The following is a 16412-nucleotide window of genomic DNA, read 5'->3' as shown; positions in this document are numbered from 1 at the left end:
TCTCAGGAAAAAAGCAACAGAAGATAATTTATTGCATCTCAACTGACTGCAGAGCCTATGCTATTGCCTGCAGGGCTGAATTTCACATTCAGAACTATTTACTTTTTAAAAATGTATTTTCATGTGTAAATAACAATATGACACTAGAATGATCATCATGCAGGAAAACTAATTGTTTTGGTTTAAAATGAGGTGTGTAGTGTGGGGGAGAAACCCTTGTTGGAGAATTTGCACTGTAAGGCATGTAGCCGTGGTAGAAAGAGAACATCCTTTGCATGACACTTTGCAGGTATGTCCTCTGCAAGACTGTACAATATGTCTGTTAGATTGACATCTGGAAATGGGTGAACAGTGTACTTCTTTGGTGGGTTGGCCTTGGTTGGCTGCCAGGTGCCCACCCAGCCGCTCTCTCACTCCCTCTCCTCAGCAAAATGGGGGAATAAAAGAGACAAAAAGCTCTTTATCTTGTTGAGACAAGGACAGGGAGATCGCTCACCAATTATCGTCACGGGCGAAACAGAGCCTAAATCTGATTTATTGCCAATTAAAAATAGAGATGGTGAGAAACAAAAACAAAACTAAAATTACCTTCTTCCCCACCCCCCTTCTTCCCAGACTCAATTTCAATCACAGCTCCTCTACCTCCTCCCCACCAAGCAGGGCAGGGGTATCAGGGTTGTGGTCAGTTCATAGCACTTCATCTCTGCCACTCCTTCCACCTCACACTTCCTCTGGTCCAGCATGGCGTCCCACTGGCAGGAGACAGTCCTTCACAAACTGCTCCAATGTGGGTCCTTCCCACAGGTTGCAGTTCATGAACTGCTCCCCAGCGTGGGTCCTTTCCATAGGGTGCAGTCGTTCAGGAATGGACAGCTTCAGCGTGGGTCCCCCACAGGCAACAGTTCCTGCCAGAAAACCTGCTCCAGCACCAGCTCCTCTCCACAGGCTGCAGCTCCTGCCAGGAGCCTGTCCTGGCATGGGGTCTCCACAGGCTTAAAGGCTCATCTACCTGCTCCGGTATGGGGTCCTCCATGGGCTGCAGGTGGATATCTGCTCCACCACCAACCTCCATGGGCTGCAGGGGGATAGCCTGTCTCCCTGTAGTCTTCACCACAGGCTGCAGGGGAGCTCTGGCACCTGGAGCACCTCCTCCCCCTTCTTCACTGACCTTGGTGTCTGCAGGACTGTTTCACATTTTCTCACTCTTCTCTTCCAGCCGCCACACAGCATTTTTCCCTGTTCATAAATATGTTATCACAGAGACACCACCAGCTTTGCTGACACGCTCAGCTTTGGTCGATCATGGAGCCAGCTGGAACTGGCCCTGTGCAACATGGGGACAGCTCCTGGTGACTTCTCACAGAGGCCACTGCTGCAGCCCCATCCCCAGCTACCAAACAAGTTCAATCAGGACTCATTTAAAAACCTAACTTCTGAAATTACCATGGCTGTTCCTTATTGCAGAACTGACAGCAGTGTATCTTACCTCTTTCTGAGATTTTTTTCTGAAAAAATAATTCCTTTTCAGATGACAATAATTTGAAATATTCCTTAATTCATCATATCTGACTCACTTTATTTAGAACACAAGTTTGTTTAGAACAGAGCAAGAACACATCTTGCTGTGTGGGCCCAATGCTAAAAGACTTGGGCAACAGTAGTATTGCTACTCAAAAGTATATAGATAATTAAGAGAATCTGCTTTAATCTGGATTGCCTGGCAGGTGTGAAACTTTACTTTTCCTAAAATTCTCAGGCTTGATAGGTATTTGCTTTAGCTGGCTAAAGATAAATGATAAGATAAAGATAAGATAAAGATAAATGTCTTTAGACAGACTTGCACAGAGACCTTGGAAGGTCACAATTCACTTTTCTTGCTCCTTCTCCTGGATTCTGGTGTCTGTCTTGGCTTGTGCTTGAGTATCTCACAACCGAGCTTGCACTGAATCACAGCTTGACTCTGTTAGAATAAACAGCCTAGTCTGCTCTCTGACACAATTCATGTTCTATCTCACAGGAAAAAACAAAACCAGAAGCCTAGCTGATGTGAGATCTATACATAAGCATTAGTCTGGATTAAAACTTCTGCTGTACTCTAGAGAAATTTAGCTGGTTCTCAGTGTGGTATAAGAACCCTTATTCCTTTATCTTTTTCCTTCATACTGCCCAGTTGTTTGAGACCTGGCTTTGGGTTCACTTCACATATTTTTGGACTACAGAGGCCAACCAACAGTGCTTAATGGAACTTAGCCAGCTTATCCGAGAGCCTCAGCCAAGGGAAGCTTTCTGTCCTTTCCTCCCTGATGGACAAGATGGGAGAGATTCTGACTTTATGGAAATTCATCTTTTGTCCCCTACAAGGGGGTGGTTATTTAGAAGGCAGACTTATAATACTTTTAGTATTATAGTACTTACAGTACTTTTGATTTCCTTCCATAGAAAAATGGCTAGAAACCTATATAATTTTCACAAGTTGTTCTGCTCTAAGTGCCAATTATTTAGGCTACATATATGTGTGTGTGTGTGTGTATATATGTACATATTGCAGTTTGCAAATTGAGGCTTAGTCAATAAGTAACACCAGAGCACTCTATGGGATTAAATACATGCTTTAACTAACTGGATTAACTGTAAGAAATCACGTGAACTAAATATGCAATTAAATGATATTTTGTGTAATAGTCTAGGTGAACTTTTTTTACATATTGCACAGTGGTTCAATTTTAATTGCTAAGGAATGGTCAGTATCTTCTGGGAGACATCTAGTGTCCTAGCTGGCAACACGGTACAGTCAACAGGCCACTGTACAGTCAGTCCAGAAAACTGTGCTCCCCCTCCCATGTCTCAAAGTCCTTCAAGACAGACAATTGTTCAGCTACATGTTGGTGTCTCTTTGCTCTAAATTCACCTTTAGAAAAGAGATGAGGAGAAAAAGAGGTCCTGGGTCAACTGCTGTTTGAATGGTAAAAGAGAAATTATTTCCACTTCGATGTGTACTGATGATTGCAATTAGATACCCTAAATGAATTATCTAAATAAATAATGGAAAGACTACTTCCAGTGTCTCATATTAGCCAAGGTGCGTTATACTGGAAGGCTTAAGGCTAAAAAATACATTTTTCCTTTGTTAAAGCCCGAGCTGTTCAAGGTAAGCAGCCAGCAGAAATCCAAATGTAAATATCCTTTTTAAAAGCCACATAAAGGCCCCTTTAAAACAGTGAATCACTTAAGTACTTGCAGGGCACTTTGTTTTCTGAAAACTTCTGTTAAAGTTCTTAGCTTTATGTTTCAGACAGTTACAATTTCTGCTTATCTGATCCATCTGTATGCTTTTTTATTCTCTCTTCTCTTCTTTGTGAGGATGAATTTAAGGCAAAGGAGTCCAAGATGGGCCTGGATGAAGTAAGCAAGTGATGTGAGAGTAAAATCCATTTAGGGTAGTGAAATGGTTATGCTTACACAACGGTTCATGAGCAGGAACAAGAACCTTCATTAGTGCAATGCATAGCATAGTGCATTTTCTTTCAAACTAGATGACTGTCCACAGATGACCTGTGGACAGTTACTTTGGGTACTCTTGACTGCACACGAAGCTGCTTAGCATATGGCATCATTAGCATATGGCAACTTCAGACTCCGTTGTGGGTTTGCTGAGTACTGCGCTGCAAGTCTGCTGACCGCAATAGCCTGGGAGGTGCCACGTGAACACCGAGTGTATTCACAGCCTGCCCTGCGATGTCCCTACTGTTCCATCCTCTGGGGTCTCACACTCTAAGCAGCCAGTCTGTGCTTTCACAAAGGTGGTAGATTGGCTTGTTAGACTCTGGTTTACATTGATTTCATGTGACTAAACTAGTTAACACTTATAAATGAAGAAAAAATAGTATTTTCATGAGATCTCTTGAAAAGAAACATTTTTTCCACAGGCTGTAAGTGTACGTTGCTAGAAGACTTACTCTGCTCACTCTCAAATATCTTTAATGCTTTTCACTTATTGATTACTTCTGCTAATATTTTTAATTTGGACATCAGTTGCAGAGGTAAGGTTCAAAACTGAATGCTGAACACCCTTTGTTGACATGTCATCCTGAATTCAGATCCCACCAACTAGTATTTGGGGGAAGAAGAAGCAAGGCTTTGTAGTAGTAAAGTTATTAGTCTAAGGGGACCTAGCAAACCTTAAAATATACTTAATGAATTCTTCATTGAATTGGACACAAGCAAAAATTGTCAGGCTTTTTATTCCCTAATGCAGGAGAGCATCAGCACATAGGTGAAAAGCGCAGAAATGAGCCTCATAATGACCTAGGCCACTTCACTGCTCTCCAACTTGTGCATTGGCTAAAATTCATCCTTTTCAGTTAGGAGGGCCAAGCAGGTGCTCAGATTCAGAACCTGGCAATAACAAGGCTGGTAAGAAATTCATACTCTTTGTAGAGTGTGGTCACATCTTCATTTTATCTTCTTGGTTTGCGACAGGATAATAAATACAAAATACTGTCTATGTAATGGCTCCAATTACAGTTCAGGAAAAGACTTCCTGCCTACAGAAACAAAACTAGGAAACAGCTAAGAGAAGACGTAAACTTTCCGAAGGAAATTGGACACTTAGGCTTCTGTATGGCCATGTTTTGAAAATAATAGTAAAATTGTCATTAATTTTGACAAGATTTATGTTAAAATCCCCTATGATTCTTTGAAATACTTATCCTTCCTTTGCTAGCAGTTAGATTTCTAAATAATGGCATAAATAAGACTAAAGCTTTCATAATAGAGTCTTGTATGAAATACTAACACTTAAGCTTTGCTTCAACAAAACTTTCCATAGAAGCTTTGGCTGATCTATTTTTAAGACTTTTAAAGATCATAATGATATATTACCCTCACCAACTGCACATAGTATAAGCTGTAGAAATCCACACCATGAATCTTGTATTTTGCTGTATAAATTATTTACTCTCACATCTGATGTTCCAGTTATTCTGTAGGGTAGATAACAGCTTTTGGACTCTTGCCTAAATTTTCTTATAAAAGCTCTCTGTCCTGGCCCCAGGTCAGGTTCTAGAGCCTATTAAGACTTTTTAGTTCAATATTCAAAGCAGTTAATGTATTAGGCCATGGGTATGGGTATGCTAAAGACCAAACTTCAGTCTACCAACAACTGGGGCAGCTGCTTACCTCCTGAGCAGTGCAGATCACAAAGTCCACTTTAAAGTCTGAGGAAACCAAGATCTGGAATAAGCTTCCAGTGATCAGAACAGGTCCAGGCTATTTAGGGAAACACTGCAAACCCTTCAAAAAAAAAAACCGAAAAGATTTTTCATTTATCTCTTAGAATGGATTTGGAATACCCTATACTCACATCTCTCTTCTTTATATGGAGTAGAAAAAAAAAGGAGAAGGGTAAGGGGAGGGGGACTGCTGTATGTTAACACCTTGGGGGTAAGAGGATCTTGAAAGGGATTTCCTTCTTTTCATTCTGCCCTGCTCTCCATACAGATTTTAGCACTGATAGCCATTTGAAACACTTTTTTCCTTTTTAAATTTAGTTCAAAGCAACCAGGTTAGGTGGCATATATTTCAAACTGAAAGACAGGTACAAGGGGAGCACTGGAGAACTGCCCATGTTCTTGCTATGCCCCTTCTGCTTTTCATTTCTGTGAACACTCACCTACCCCCAGTTGTGCTCATTACTGACTCTTAACTCTGTTTTGGATAGATATGTACAAGACAGATACAGCACCAGAATGTGCTGCCTTCTTGCTCCCAAGTGCCACAGGTCTGGTGTGCCACCCAAGCAGTTCTCCGAACCCCAGTGACTTTACTTATGATGCTCAGCGCTGGTACTGACTGTTGTTGTGGTGAACAAGAGCAAGGCATTATTATTATTTAGCATAAGGCAATACAACTTTCAAATGCCTTCAGTTGTCTTAAAACTGTATGACTTTTAAGAGTAGGCGTTAACCCTACAAGTCATTGAGGTACTTCTGAATTTATTACTGGTGCTTATATCTCTAAGAGATACTTGTTCAATGTAAAATAAAAAAATAATGTCAATGGTGATGTTCCACTCTACCAGCAAGAGTAAAGCTGGTACAATTATAAGGCGAGCAGATTTAAGGAATATTACAAGCCTGTGGGGATAGCTAAGGGTCACACATTTAATGCTGGAAATAAATACACTGTTCTATTTTTGTGAACAGGAATGTCAGTCTTATCTGAATAGTCCTGCCATAAAGCACTTAAAATAAAACAAACACAAAAGTAAAGAAACCAGAACCTCAGAACAAAACAAACTACTTTCAGCTGCTTTCATAGGTATGTTCTACCATAGCATGTTTAAAAATGGATTCTCTATTCTTCTGATCTTTCTCTGATATTGTTTTGGACACATCTGTATTATAAATTCTGAAAAATAGTCCTTTTTTCCTCCTAACAGAGTTGATTAAATAGAAAATAAAATGGTTGTCCTTTTCTTCCTACCTTTGAGTTGGCCAGAAAAAATACAAATAAGAATACCATCCCCTCAAGATATGGGTGTGATGCCCCATTTAGCTTTGTAGGGGAAGGGAGCATTTCAGGCAGAATCAGTTTTTATATGTTCTTAACAAGAACCACTAGACCTCTATTGTGGGGCTTGCAGGGGCAAAACATAGACGCATAGAATCACCTAGGTTGGAAAAGACCTCTAAGATCCAGTCCAACCTTAGTGCCACGTCTACACATCTTTTAAATACCTCCAGGGATGGTGACTCCCCCACCTCTCTGGGCAGCCTGTTCCAATGCCTGACCACTCTTTCAGTAAAGATGTTTTTCTTAATATCCAATCTAAACCTCCCCTGGCACAACTTGAGGCCATTTCCTTTTGTTGTATCACTTGTTACCTGGGAGAAGAGACCAACACCCACCTCACTACAACCTCCTTTCAGGTAGCTGTAGAGAGCGGTAAGGTCTCCCCTCAGCCTCCTCTTCTCCAGGCTAAACAACCCCAGTTCCCTCAGCTGCTCCTCAGAAGACTTGTGCTCCAGACCCTTCACCAACTTCATTGCCCTTCTCTGGACACGCTCCAGCAACTCAATGTTTTTCTTGCACTGAGGGGCCCAAAACTGAACACAGTATTCGAGGTGTGGCCTCACCAGTACCGAGTACAGGGCCTCAATCACTTCCCTACTCCTCCTGGCCACGCTATTCTTGATACAAGCCAGGATACTGTTGGCCTTCTTGGCCACCCGGGCCCACTGCTGGTTCATGTTCAGATGGCTGCTGACCAACACCCCCAGGTATTTCTCCACCATGCAGCTTTCCAGCCACTCTCTTCCCCAGACCTGTAGCATTGTGTGGGGTTGTTGTGACCCAAGTCCAGGACCCGGCACTTGGCTTTGTTGAACCTCATAAAATTGGCCTCAGCCCATAGATTCAGCCTGTCCGGATCTCTCTGGTTTTAACTACTTTATGTAGAAAATATAAGACTAGCTTTCTACAAACTCAATTCAATGCCACATGCAATAAAGTAATATTGGTCATTTCTGTGGGAAAAGAGGCATGATACCTACTCCTGCATGGAGCTGTGGCCTATAGCAGTGCTCTCCTTTGCACAAGAGTAAGGTGCCCCCTTCAGCATATTAAAACTTTATGTAGCCAGAGAAATTTACTGAAGAATGCATCTCCTGATGTGTGCTGAACTGTGAGGCTGGGTTTTCCTCTTTTCCAGTGGTTAGAATGGGTTTTCAGTTGATCGTTTTTTTTTAAATAACAGCCATGCTGGCAGGCATATAGCAATCTAATGAACCTCTATTTTTTTTAATGCATTTTAGTTTCCTAAAAGGCATTTTCAAGTATCAGACTCTTCAGTTAAAACTCTTGAAAATACTGGAAGTCGAGAAAAATTCTAGAAATCACCAGCCCCAGCACCGCCACTTTCCCTTGTGAACACAACTGTCCAAGCGTAGCCATCGAGCAACTCTGCTGGGCAGAGTTAAGGGGTTCTCCTATTTAGCATGCATCGCTCCAGCTTCACCAGTGAATTTTCTTGGCAAGACACACTGGTTTCCGCAGACACACCTGGTTCGTGCAGTAAACCACGCCGAGCACCACGTTCAGCCAGGATGGCGGAGCCTCGCCCTGGCCCCGGCCCCCACGTCGCTCCCTGCGCTGGGGAACGAGGGCGGCTCCGGGTCCCCGACGGCCGCACCGCGGCCCCAGGGCTGTGAGCACCGTCCTCCTTCGCGGACCGCGCCGGGGGCGTCGTGCGGGGCTGGGCCGAGGCGCCGACACCTCCGGCGGCGGCGGCGGGGCCGCTTCTGCCTCAGCGCGGGAGGCGCGGGTGAGGCGGCCCCCACACCGACCCCAGCGCCTCGCCCTGCCCAGCGGCGCCCAGGCACCGGCCGGTGGCGCGGGGGTCCCTCAGGCTCAAGTGCTGCCCGGTAGGAAAAGCGCTTACCCGCTAAGCCACCGCGCTCCCGGCGGGGCCTCACGGCCGCTCCGCGCCTCCCCGGGGCCGCCGACGGCGAGGCGCCGCGCTGCGCTGCCGGCCGCGGGCCGCCAGGGGGCAGCGGAGCGCGGCTCTGCCCGCGGCGGCGGCGGCGGCGGCGGCGGCGGGGTGAGCGGGGCCGAGCCGAGCCTCCCCCGCCCCGCCAGCCCCCCGCCCCGCCGCCAGCGCACGGCGGCAGCCAGACCGCCGCGGCTCCGCAGGGCCGCCGCTCCGCTCCACTCTGCCAGCGGGACCCTGCCGCGGAGGGGGCGAGGATGCTGCGCCTCAGCCGCGGGCGCGGGGCCAGCGGTGCCCACCCGCAGCGGCCGTGCCCGCTGCTCCTCCTGTCAGCGCTGCTCTGGGCGCCGGCGCTGGTGGCCTTCAACCTGGACGAGGAGAAGCGGACGGTGTACAGCGGGCCCCCGGGCAGCTACTTCGGGTACTCGGTGGACTTCTACATCCCCGACCCCAGCACGTGAGTGCCGCCGCCGAGCCGGGCGGGCAGGGCGGGGCGGGCCGCTCCCCTCAGCGCGGCGCCCGCGGCCCCGGGGGGCGGCGGGGTCCGGGCCGTGCCCCAGCGGGGGCTGGCCGGGGCGTGGGGGCGCCGACGGGCTCGGGGGAGGCTCGGGGGGGGGGGCGGTGGGCAAACGGCGGCGTCCCGCGGTGACAGCCGCTGGCCCGCCGTGCCGGGGCCGCCGCCCGTCGGTGCTGGTCGCCCCCAGCACGCCGGTGACTGCCCGGTGTGTTTCGCAGGGTCAGTGTCCTGGTGGGAGCTCCCAAAGCCAACACCTCGCAGCCAGACATAGTGGAAGGAGGAGCGGTGTACCACTGCGCCTGGCCCGCCACCCAGTGCAGGCAGATCCCCTTCGATAACACCAGTAAGTACATGGCGGGGTCTCCGAGCGCAGCGCTGCGTGTTGTGCTCTGCGGTGCTCGGGTCCCCCTTCGGCACAGGTTTCCTCTGCGCTGGCTGTACTGGTGTCACTTCAACCCGAGTCTCTGCGGCTCGCTGGAGAGATCCCGCTCCTGGGAGTCTGTGTGCGTGTGCGCTTGCAGGGGAGGGTTTAGTGGTCCCCAGAGAAGTAACAAGAGTGTGACCTCCAGGATAGTGCGTAGTTCATCTTACTGCTTTAATGAAAGGTGTTTGTGGCAGATTCCTCATTTTGAAGACACTTTTTGGGGTTTTTTTTTGACTCCTCAGAGTGCAAAACCCCCAAACCCATGTCTCACACGCTTCTCTCAATCACAGGTTTGCTGATCTTTGCTGTTACTTTCAGCAAGGGGTTTTCTGTCCGTTTAGATGGATGAAGTACCTCATGTGGCATAGTTCTTTAATTCTTTTCAGAAAGCAAGAATTGTATTTCAGAATATTGGAAGCTAGATGCAAACGGATTTAGGCACAATGTGGATAGATTATACCAACTTCCAAAATCCCAAGACAGATGTTTCTGATTTAATTAGAGGGAACACATGTTTTAAACAGTTCAGGCTGTTTATGTTTTCTGTTGTCTCTTTATAGGTCTCGAAAATAATTTAAACCTAGTGTTTGCAGGGACTTTAAAACTGATTCCTTTATTTAGGCAGACTTTGGCAGTTTAAGCATTAAGCAGAAGCTATGATTCTTTAGCTTATATTTAATCTTAACATTTGCAGTTTATTTAAATGCAAACACAATACAATTCACCTTTTTTTTTCTGAGAGCACAAATTTAATTAGAAGAGCTTACTTAAATGTAGCCAGTAAGCAGTGCAGTTCTTTACCTCTTCCAGCTCCAGCCACCCACACATCCTATTATTATGTTAGCGTCTAGGAACTCTGCTCAGGATGACTCTCCCATCACACTGGTCATTCTTCAAAACAGGGTAAGAGATAGCTCCTGTATGTTTATGTGGCTACTTCGGCATGTAATACTATGTATACTATATGGTTATATATAAATGTGAATGTACACAGATGGCATGCATACTATATTTTTATTGTAATATGCCCTGAGTGTATGTCTTTAAAACCAGTTTAGGAAATATTCCTGTATTTCTGTCTTATGATTAGTTAGATAGTTCATGTAACAGAAGTGGAATATATTATCTATCCAAATTAATTTTAGGTGAATAGAAAACTTACAGGCCAGATTAAAATTCCATTGCATTTAGATGGAATATTTGAAAAAAATGAATGAATGAATGATGAAACCTCGAAGGACATCTGGCTTTCCTGTGGGAAACTCCAGAAAAGTTGACTAAAGAGGCTCAGGGCACCTCCATATTCTTGGCAGCGGTGTCCTTTTGCTGATACTATGTTTCAAATAAAGGCACGAACACAGGCTGATGAGTAAGTATTATCAACAAGGCTTTGGACAACTATTCAGCTTGGAATCTCCAAAGCATGGTTCATTCAGTCTACCTGAGACAGTTGTTCCGTGTCCTCTGGATTGATGCCTGTATGGTAGACAGCTGAAGTTAAGCCAGAGAGAGCCCGTTGTGTACATATAAATGCACTGTCCTTGGAGGAGGGACTGCAGTATAGGCAGGTTTAGCAGTGTTACCATTAGCTGTCTAATTCTGGTACCAAGGGCAGTAAAGGCGGCATTTCACCCAGTTTAGCCATGTCCAGTTGCCCTCGTAGACAGGGACCATGGGAAGGTTTGCATAGCTTGTGCCAACCCCCATTCTTCATTGCAAGCAACATAAAGATCATCACCAATATCCCTTAGATTACTTTTTTTGCTGAAGTATGGATGTTTACTTCATGTCTTTTTTTTCTCTCCAAAATGCCTTACTTACAGGAGCAAGTTTTTAATCTTTTCCACTAATCGCCCAAACATAGCAGTCGACATGAGTTCTATCCTCGACGATACTATTTCAAACAGTCTGTTCCAGGCAGTTCCTTTTGAAGCCTTTGGCCATTGCATGCCTAATGCATACATTTTTATTCAAAGCTTCCTTTTTTAAGTACTTTTTTCTTGACAGTAACCAAATATTATCAGCTCTTTCAGTTCGAATCACTAAGCACAATAAAAGAAACAGATCGGCTGAATAATTGAAAGCAGTCTTAGTTAAGATCAGAAGTAAAAATCAGGTGGAACTAGAAAGAAAGGGAAAGCATAATGTAACACTTAAAAGGCAATGTGACCCAACAAATAGATAAAGAATTTACTAATTCAGTATTTTTTGGCCACGAGAGTTCAATGGAGGACTTCTGAATTCTAAAGAATTTGTAAAAGGAAAGCAGATTCAGATATACTATATCACAAGTTATATATGTGAAATTGCTGCAGGTCACAGAAACTGTGAAAATTCCACTATAACATAAAACTTAAAGAGATAAACAAATCCAAGTGGTTGAAAACCACTGGCTTAAATTATCTGTGACCATGAGGGCTCATGTCTTCCATTTCTGAGGGCTGGGTGCACAAATGAATCTCAGGTATGTTGCATTCAATGCAAATTGTGTTCTGCTATTGAGGAGGGAGCATACAGCACTCTTGGATGTTATTTGGACTTTTACTGCCATAAGTATGTAAGTAGGCACCGAATTGGTAAGACTCATATGTAACTGTACAGATTTCTTCACTGTTTGCACAAGAACAGTAAACGTAATTTCAAGAAGGGTTCCTTCATTTGCAAATGCTTTGATGTTGTTTGTAGTAACACTATTAATATCTCTGTCTTATTAAATGAAAACAGTGAGGACATTGACTATTATTCTGTGATGGCTTCAGTCAAGTTTCTGGACATTTTCCAATATCATGGTGTTACAGGTGTGGAGCTGCTTTACACGAATTTATAGTTATCCTGTATTTTACAGATTTTGAGATGTTTGCTGGATGAATGGATAGACATGCCTTGTTACGGGGCTGTAAAGGATAACAAACTAAAAAGGAACAAAATCTCTCTCCACAAGCGTTTAAGGCTTGTTAAGAGGCAATGTTGAACAAGAACATGCTCATGAGTCAGAGGAAGGAAGGGAAAAATAATGTAATGTGTTGAGTTGGTAAAGTATATATTGCCTTAGATAGAGGGGCACTTGTTCAGAAAGTGATTTGAGGGAGCCAAGTGATAGGCACCTTAGTGAAAAACTTAGCCTTGCTTAAGTTAATATTACAATGGTAAGCGCTGAGATAGGGTGGTCTTTGGTCTTGAAAAGGCTGTTTTATTGAGTTTTGTTTTTCTCTGTGAATAATATATTTCTATTTTTAAAGTAACTAAAGTTTTAGTTTAAGGAAAATTATTCTGTATCCTGCGTGCCATAGAGTTCTGAAGGGAGAACACAAACACTAAGCCTAACTGGACTTGACATCCTGACACTGGTGTAAGACAACTGCGTTGTTCCCCCGTGGATCAGAGATCTGGTGCTGCAAGTGTTGCACCAGAGTCACTGGCAAGGTGCAGCTAACCTCCCCGCCACCACCCACAGGCTGTGACACTCAGGACTAAACACTATTTTTTGTGTCATGTAAGCTTTAAATGACAAAAGACAAATCCTTATGGTTTGTGAAGCTCTCTTGTTCCTTTTATCTCAGAAACTACGATAACATGAGGGAGCAGACGTTGCACTGGTTACTAACTGGCAACAGGAACACTCAGTATTCATTCAATTCCCAGTGAAAGATGTGAAAACACTTTAAAAAATGTGTCATTACTTCTGAGAGCCATGTTCTAGCTGTCAAACACAGTCTGGCTACCTTACTACTAGCACTGATACTCAAAGCCAAGACTACTCCTGAAATCATGTCTGTGGCACTGTGCAAATGTTAGGATGTTCAAGCTGGTCTGAGCGCTATAAGCTGCTGCATAAGTTGTGTTAATGTGGAAATGTGCGTGAGCTAAACTACTTTGCTGAGAAGGTGGCTTAGAGTTAATAGAGGTGCAGGAGTATCTGCACCCAATTCCTAAAGGTCATACCACCTAACTGAAATTATTCTACAGGCAGTTCTCCCAGGTTGTCAATAATTTCTCAGATCACCTATCTATGTTCTTCATAGTAGCTAATCCAGAGATTTCCAAAGCAGTGAGGTGCTTTACTTGCAAACTAATAGCATCAATAATTAATCTTTCTGATGAAATATTGTTCCAAACAACAGACGGGGGCAGAGGAGGGAAGGAAGATGAAATTTTGACATGCTGTAGGATTTGAGCTGATCCATTCATAAGCAAGTCATGTAACTGGACATTCCCGCATGGGTTGGCCAGTGATATGGCCTGCAGCCAAGAAGGGGCTTTAGCAGGAACTCTGCATGTTTCCTGTTCTTGATACAGCACTGACTCTGCAGTCCCATGTTTGCAGCTCTTTAAAGCTCCCTAAATCTGGGCACTGGGGCCAAGACTGGGAAGAAGCTGAAAGCACTGCCCCTGAGAACACAACCGGTACTTTAGTCTGCTTCAGTGCAGTAGGGAACTGAGACAAAGTATAATGGAAGTGCTTTTAGTATCACCTTACTTCAGAAGATACGGACTGAAGGGCAGAGACTCTTCTCCCATGTTTCCCTGCTCTGTAAAGCTGTCCTGTTGCATTGCAGTATAAGGTTGTGATACTCTTTCATAGGATCATAGAATGGTTCGGGTTGAAAGGGACCTTTAAAGATCATCTAGTCCAACCCCTAATCTTTTTTTCAACCCCTTTGAAACTCAATGAGAGGACAGGGGAACAAGCATTGGCATTATATTACAGAGCTGTGATCTGTCTTTCCTCTCCTACCTACACAAAGCTAAATTCTCTTTTTCAGTTTCTTCATTGTAAACCTCATTTTCTAATGACTATTTCTGGTTTAGCATTGAGGTAGAATTACCAAATCCTTGTGTTTAAGCTGGGTGCTCTTCCATTCAGCTGCCAGGAGAGGTAGCAGGAGAGCAATATGAAGAAAACTCTCCCTGCTTGATTAACTGGGGAACTTCTGAACCACTCAAAGCATCTTGCAGCCAGAAGCAAACTTAAATGCCCCCTGAAGTGCACAATTGTGTTTGAAATCTGGTAAAGACCTAACAGTTCGTATTTCAGAAACTCATTATGATGGTCACTTTTAATTGTAATACTTAACAGACTGCAAATTCTTATGTTTTAAATTAGCTCCAAAAGGCAGAATTTTAGATACCACCTCCCCTAAGTTTCCAGAACTCACTGGGGTCTTGTCTTCGCTGTCAGTTAACTTTACCAATTTTAGTAAAACAGGTTATATTTTTCTAAACTAGCTGGAGAAAATTTGAGCAGCCTCTGAAGAGAAACAGGGGAGGGGGATGTAGATCAGTTCTGGCCAAGCGTGCAGTTGATAAAAAACATGAGCTAATCTGGCCAGCAGTTGAGCTGATTGTAACAGAACCCAGGTACTGTATAAGGAAAGGATGTATTGTGGGGCTCGAGAGGTTTAGTTACCTGAAAAAAATGATTAGCTTTAAAGATGGTGAGATTCTAGGGAAAACTTAAGAATCCTGTTATAAACCAGAATTTGCATCTCAAGAGAAAGTGCTGAGGGAGAACTTTGTTGCACTTCTAAATGATGACACATTTCAGTCCACTATGCCAGTAAATCCTTATCTGGAGCCTCATGGTTCACTTGTAACATTCTGATTTATAATAGACTCTCATGAGTTTCTTGTATAACTCTCAGCCTTATCTAAGAAGGGAAAAAATACCCTTAGCTATGTTAGTTCAAGCCCTGAGGTCTTAATTTGTTTTTGATCAGATTGTACTTAGGGAAAAAAAATCCTATTTGGTTTGATGATTCTTTTTTTCTTGATTCATGGAATGAAAGTCCAAATAAAGCTGTCTAGATATGATCTATTAAATTAAAATAACTCATATGAATAGCATCTAAGGCACAATAAAGACCAGAAATCAAATAGATGTTTGCAGAATCAGATAAAACTAAAAATAGAAGTAACTCTTCTCATCATGCGAGGGTTTTGCATATTCCTACTGTCTCTAAACACTATGGAGTCCTTTTTCTTCCCCAAGCATTAATGTTGAAAGCAATTGTTTGGCTTCGTTCCCTAGATCATAGTCTTTACCTTTGCATTTGTGTTCTGTCTCTCTGTTGAGGGTCTGATATCAGTGACCCTGTGAATGTTACTGTGCTTTGTAATGGGTCGTATCATTGGAATCTTTTATGGTAGTGATGCCAAAAAGGTATCACTCTGCCATGGTGATAGGGATGACAAGATCCCCTCTTTTCCCTCACTTCTAGAATATGGGACCATGTATGCCAGTACAAACCCTTCCCTGTCTCTCTTCCCTCCTGTAAGCCAGGGCCCTAATGATGCAGCAGGGCTGATTTCAAAGTTAAGTTAGATTGCTCAGAGCATTGTATAGCCAAATTCTGAAACTACCCATGGATGGAGATGCCATAGACTCTCTGGGGAATCTGTTCCAGTGCTTAATCACCCTCACTGTGAAGAGTATTTTCTTTATATCTAATCAGAAATTCCCTTGCTGTAACTGGTATCTGTTGCCTTGTTTTCTTTTACTGCCATGTCTCCATGTGAGGGGGATGTTCACTTTCCTTCACCTGTGTATATTTATGTAAATATAAATGTTTGTTGTTTTTATACATTTGTATTCCCATTTTTTTATAAATATGGATGGGTTGAGGGGATTATTCACCTCTATTCTGTGTATATATAATTATGTATAAATATATGAAATATATATATTACATTTAATATTATCTATATTTATTTGGATGGATGGATGTGCATAGATACATACACACACACACATATATATCAGAACAGGTATTTGAAAGGGATTTGCCATCCTGGATGTAGTCTGAGTAGGTACAGATTAGAGAGCAGAGTGCAACAGCCTGCTAGAGATGCCTAGCTAATGTCCATCTGTGTTTATCCCATACACACAGGCAAACACACACGAAGCAAGTAAATATAATACTTTTCCAAGTTCCTGAAGGGTGAGAACTTACCTGAAAGAGTTGCAGGTTTATTACGTAGCCAGA

The 16412-nt window shown here is 43.7% G+C and overlaps 1 protein-coding gene and 1 long non-coding RNA gene across 4 annotated transcripts in view; one reads left to right on the top strand and one right to left on the bottom strand.

Moving 5' to 3' along the window:
* Positions 1 to 8521, bottom strand: LOC135312100 (uncharacterized). Its single transcript, XR_010371757.1, has 3 exons — positions 8441 to 8521; positions 5179 to 5292; positions 1 to 1236 (listed from the first exon to the last, which is right to left on the bottom strand). It is a non-coding gene; the product is annotated as an uncharacterized LOC135312100 (long non-coding RNA).
* ITGA8 (integrin subunit alpha 8) overlaps positions 8435 to 16412 on the top strand; it is a 127008-nt gene continuing 119030 nt past the window's right edge. The window contains exons 1-2 of one of the 3 annotated variants that reach the window (XM_064444700.1): positions 8435 to 8945; positions 9224 to 9348. In XM_064444700.1, the coding sequence (XP_064300770.1) occupies positions 8746 to 8945; positions 9224 to 9348 (325 nt within the window). In that variant the 5' untranslated portion in view covers positions 8435 to 8745. The remainder of the gene's footprint in view (positions 8946 to 9223; positions 9349 to 16412) is intronic. The other 2 variants (XM_064444699.1, XM_064444698.1) reach the window with 2 other exon arrangements.

Source organism: Phalacrocorax carbo, chromosome 2 (assembly GCF_963921805.1).
Source record: "Phalacrocorax carbo chromosome 2, bPhaCar2.1, whole genome shotgun sequence".
In the NCBI taxonomy this organism is placed as follows: domain Eukaryota; kingdom Metazoa; phylum Chordata; class Aves; order Suliformes; family Phalacrocoracidae; genus Phalacrocorax; species Phalacrocorax carbo.
This window is presented reverse-complemented; position numbering and strand designations above follow the sequence as displayed.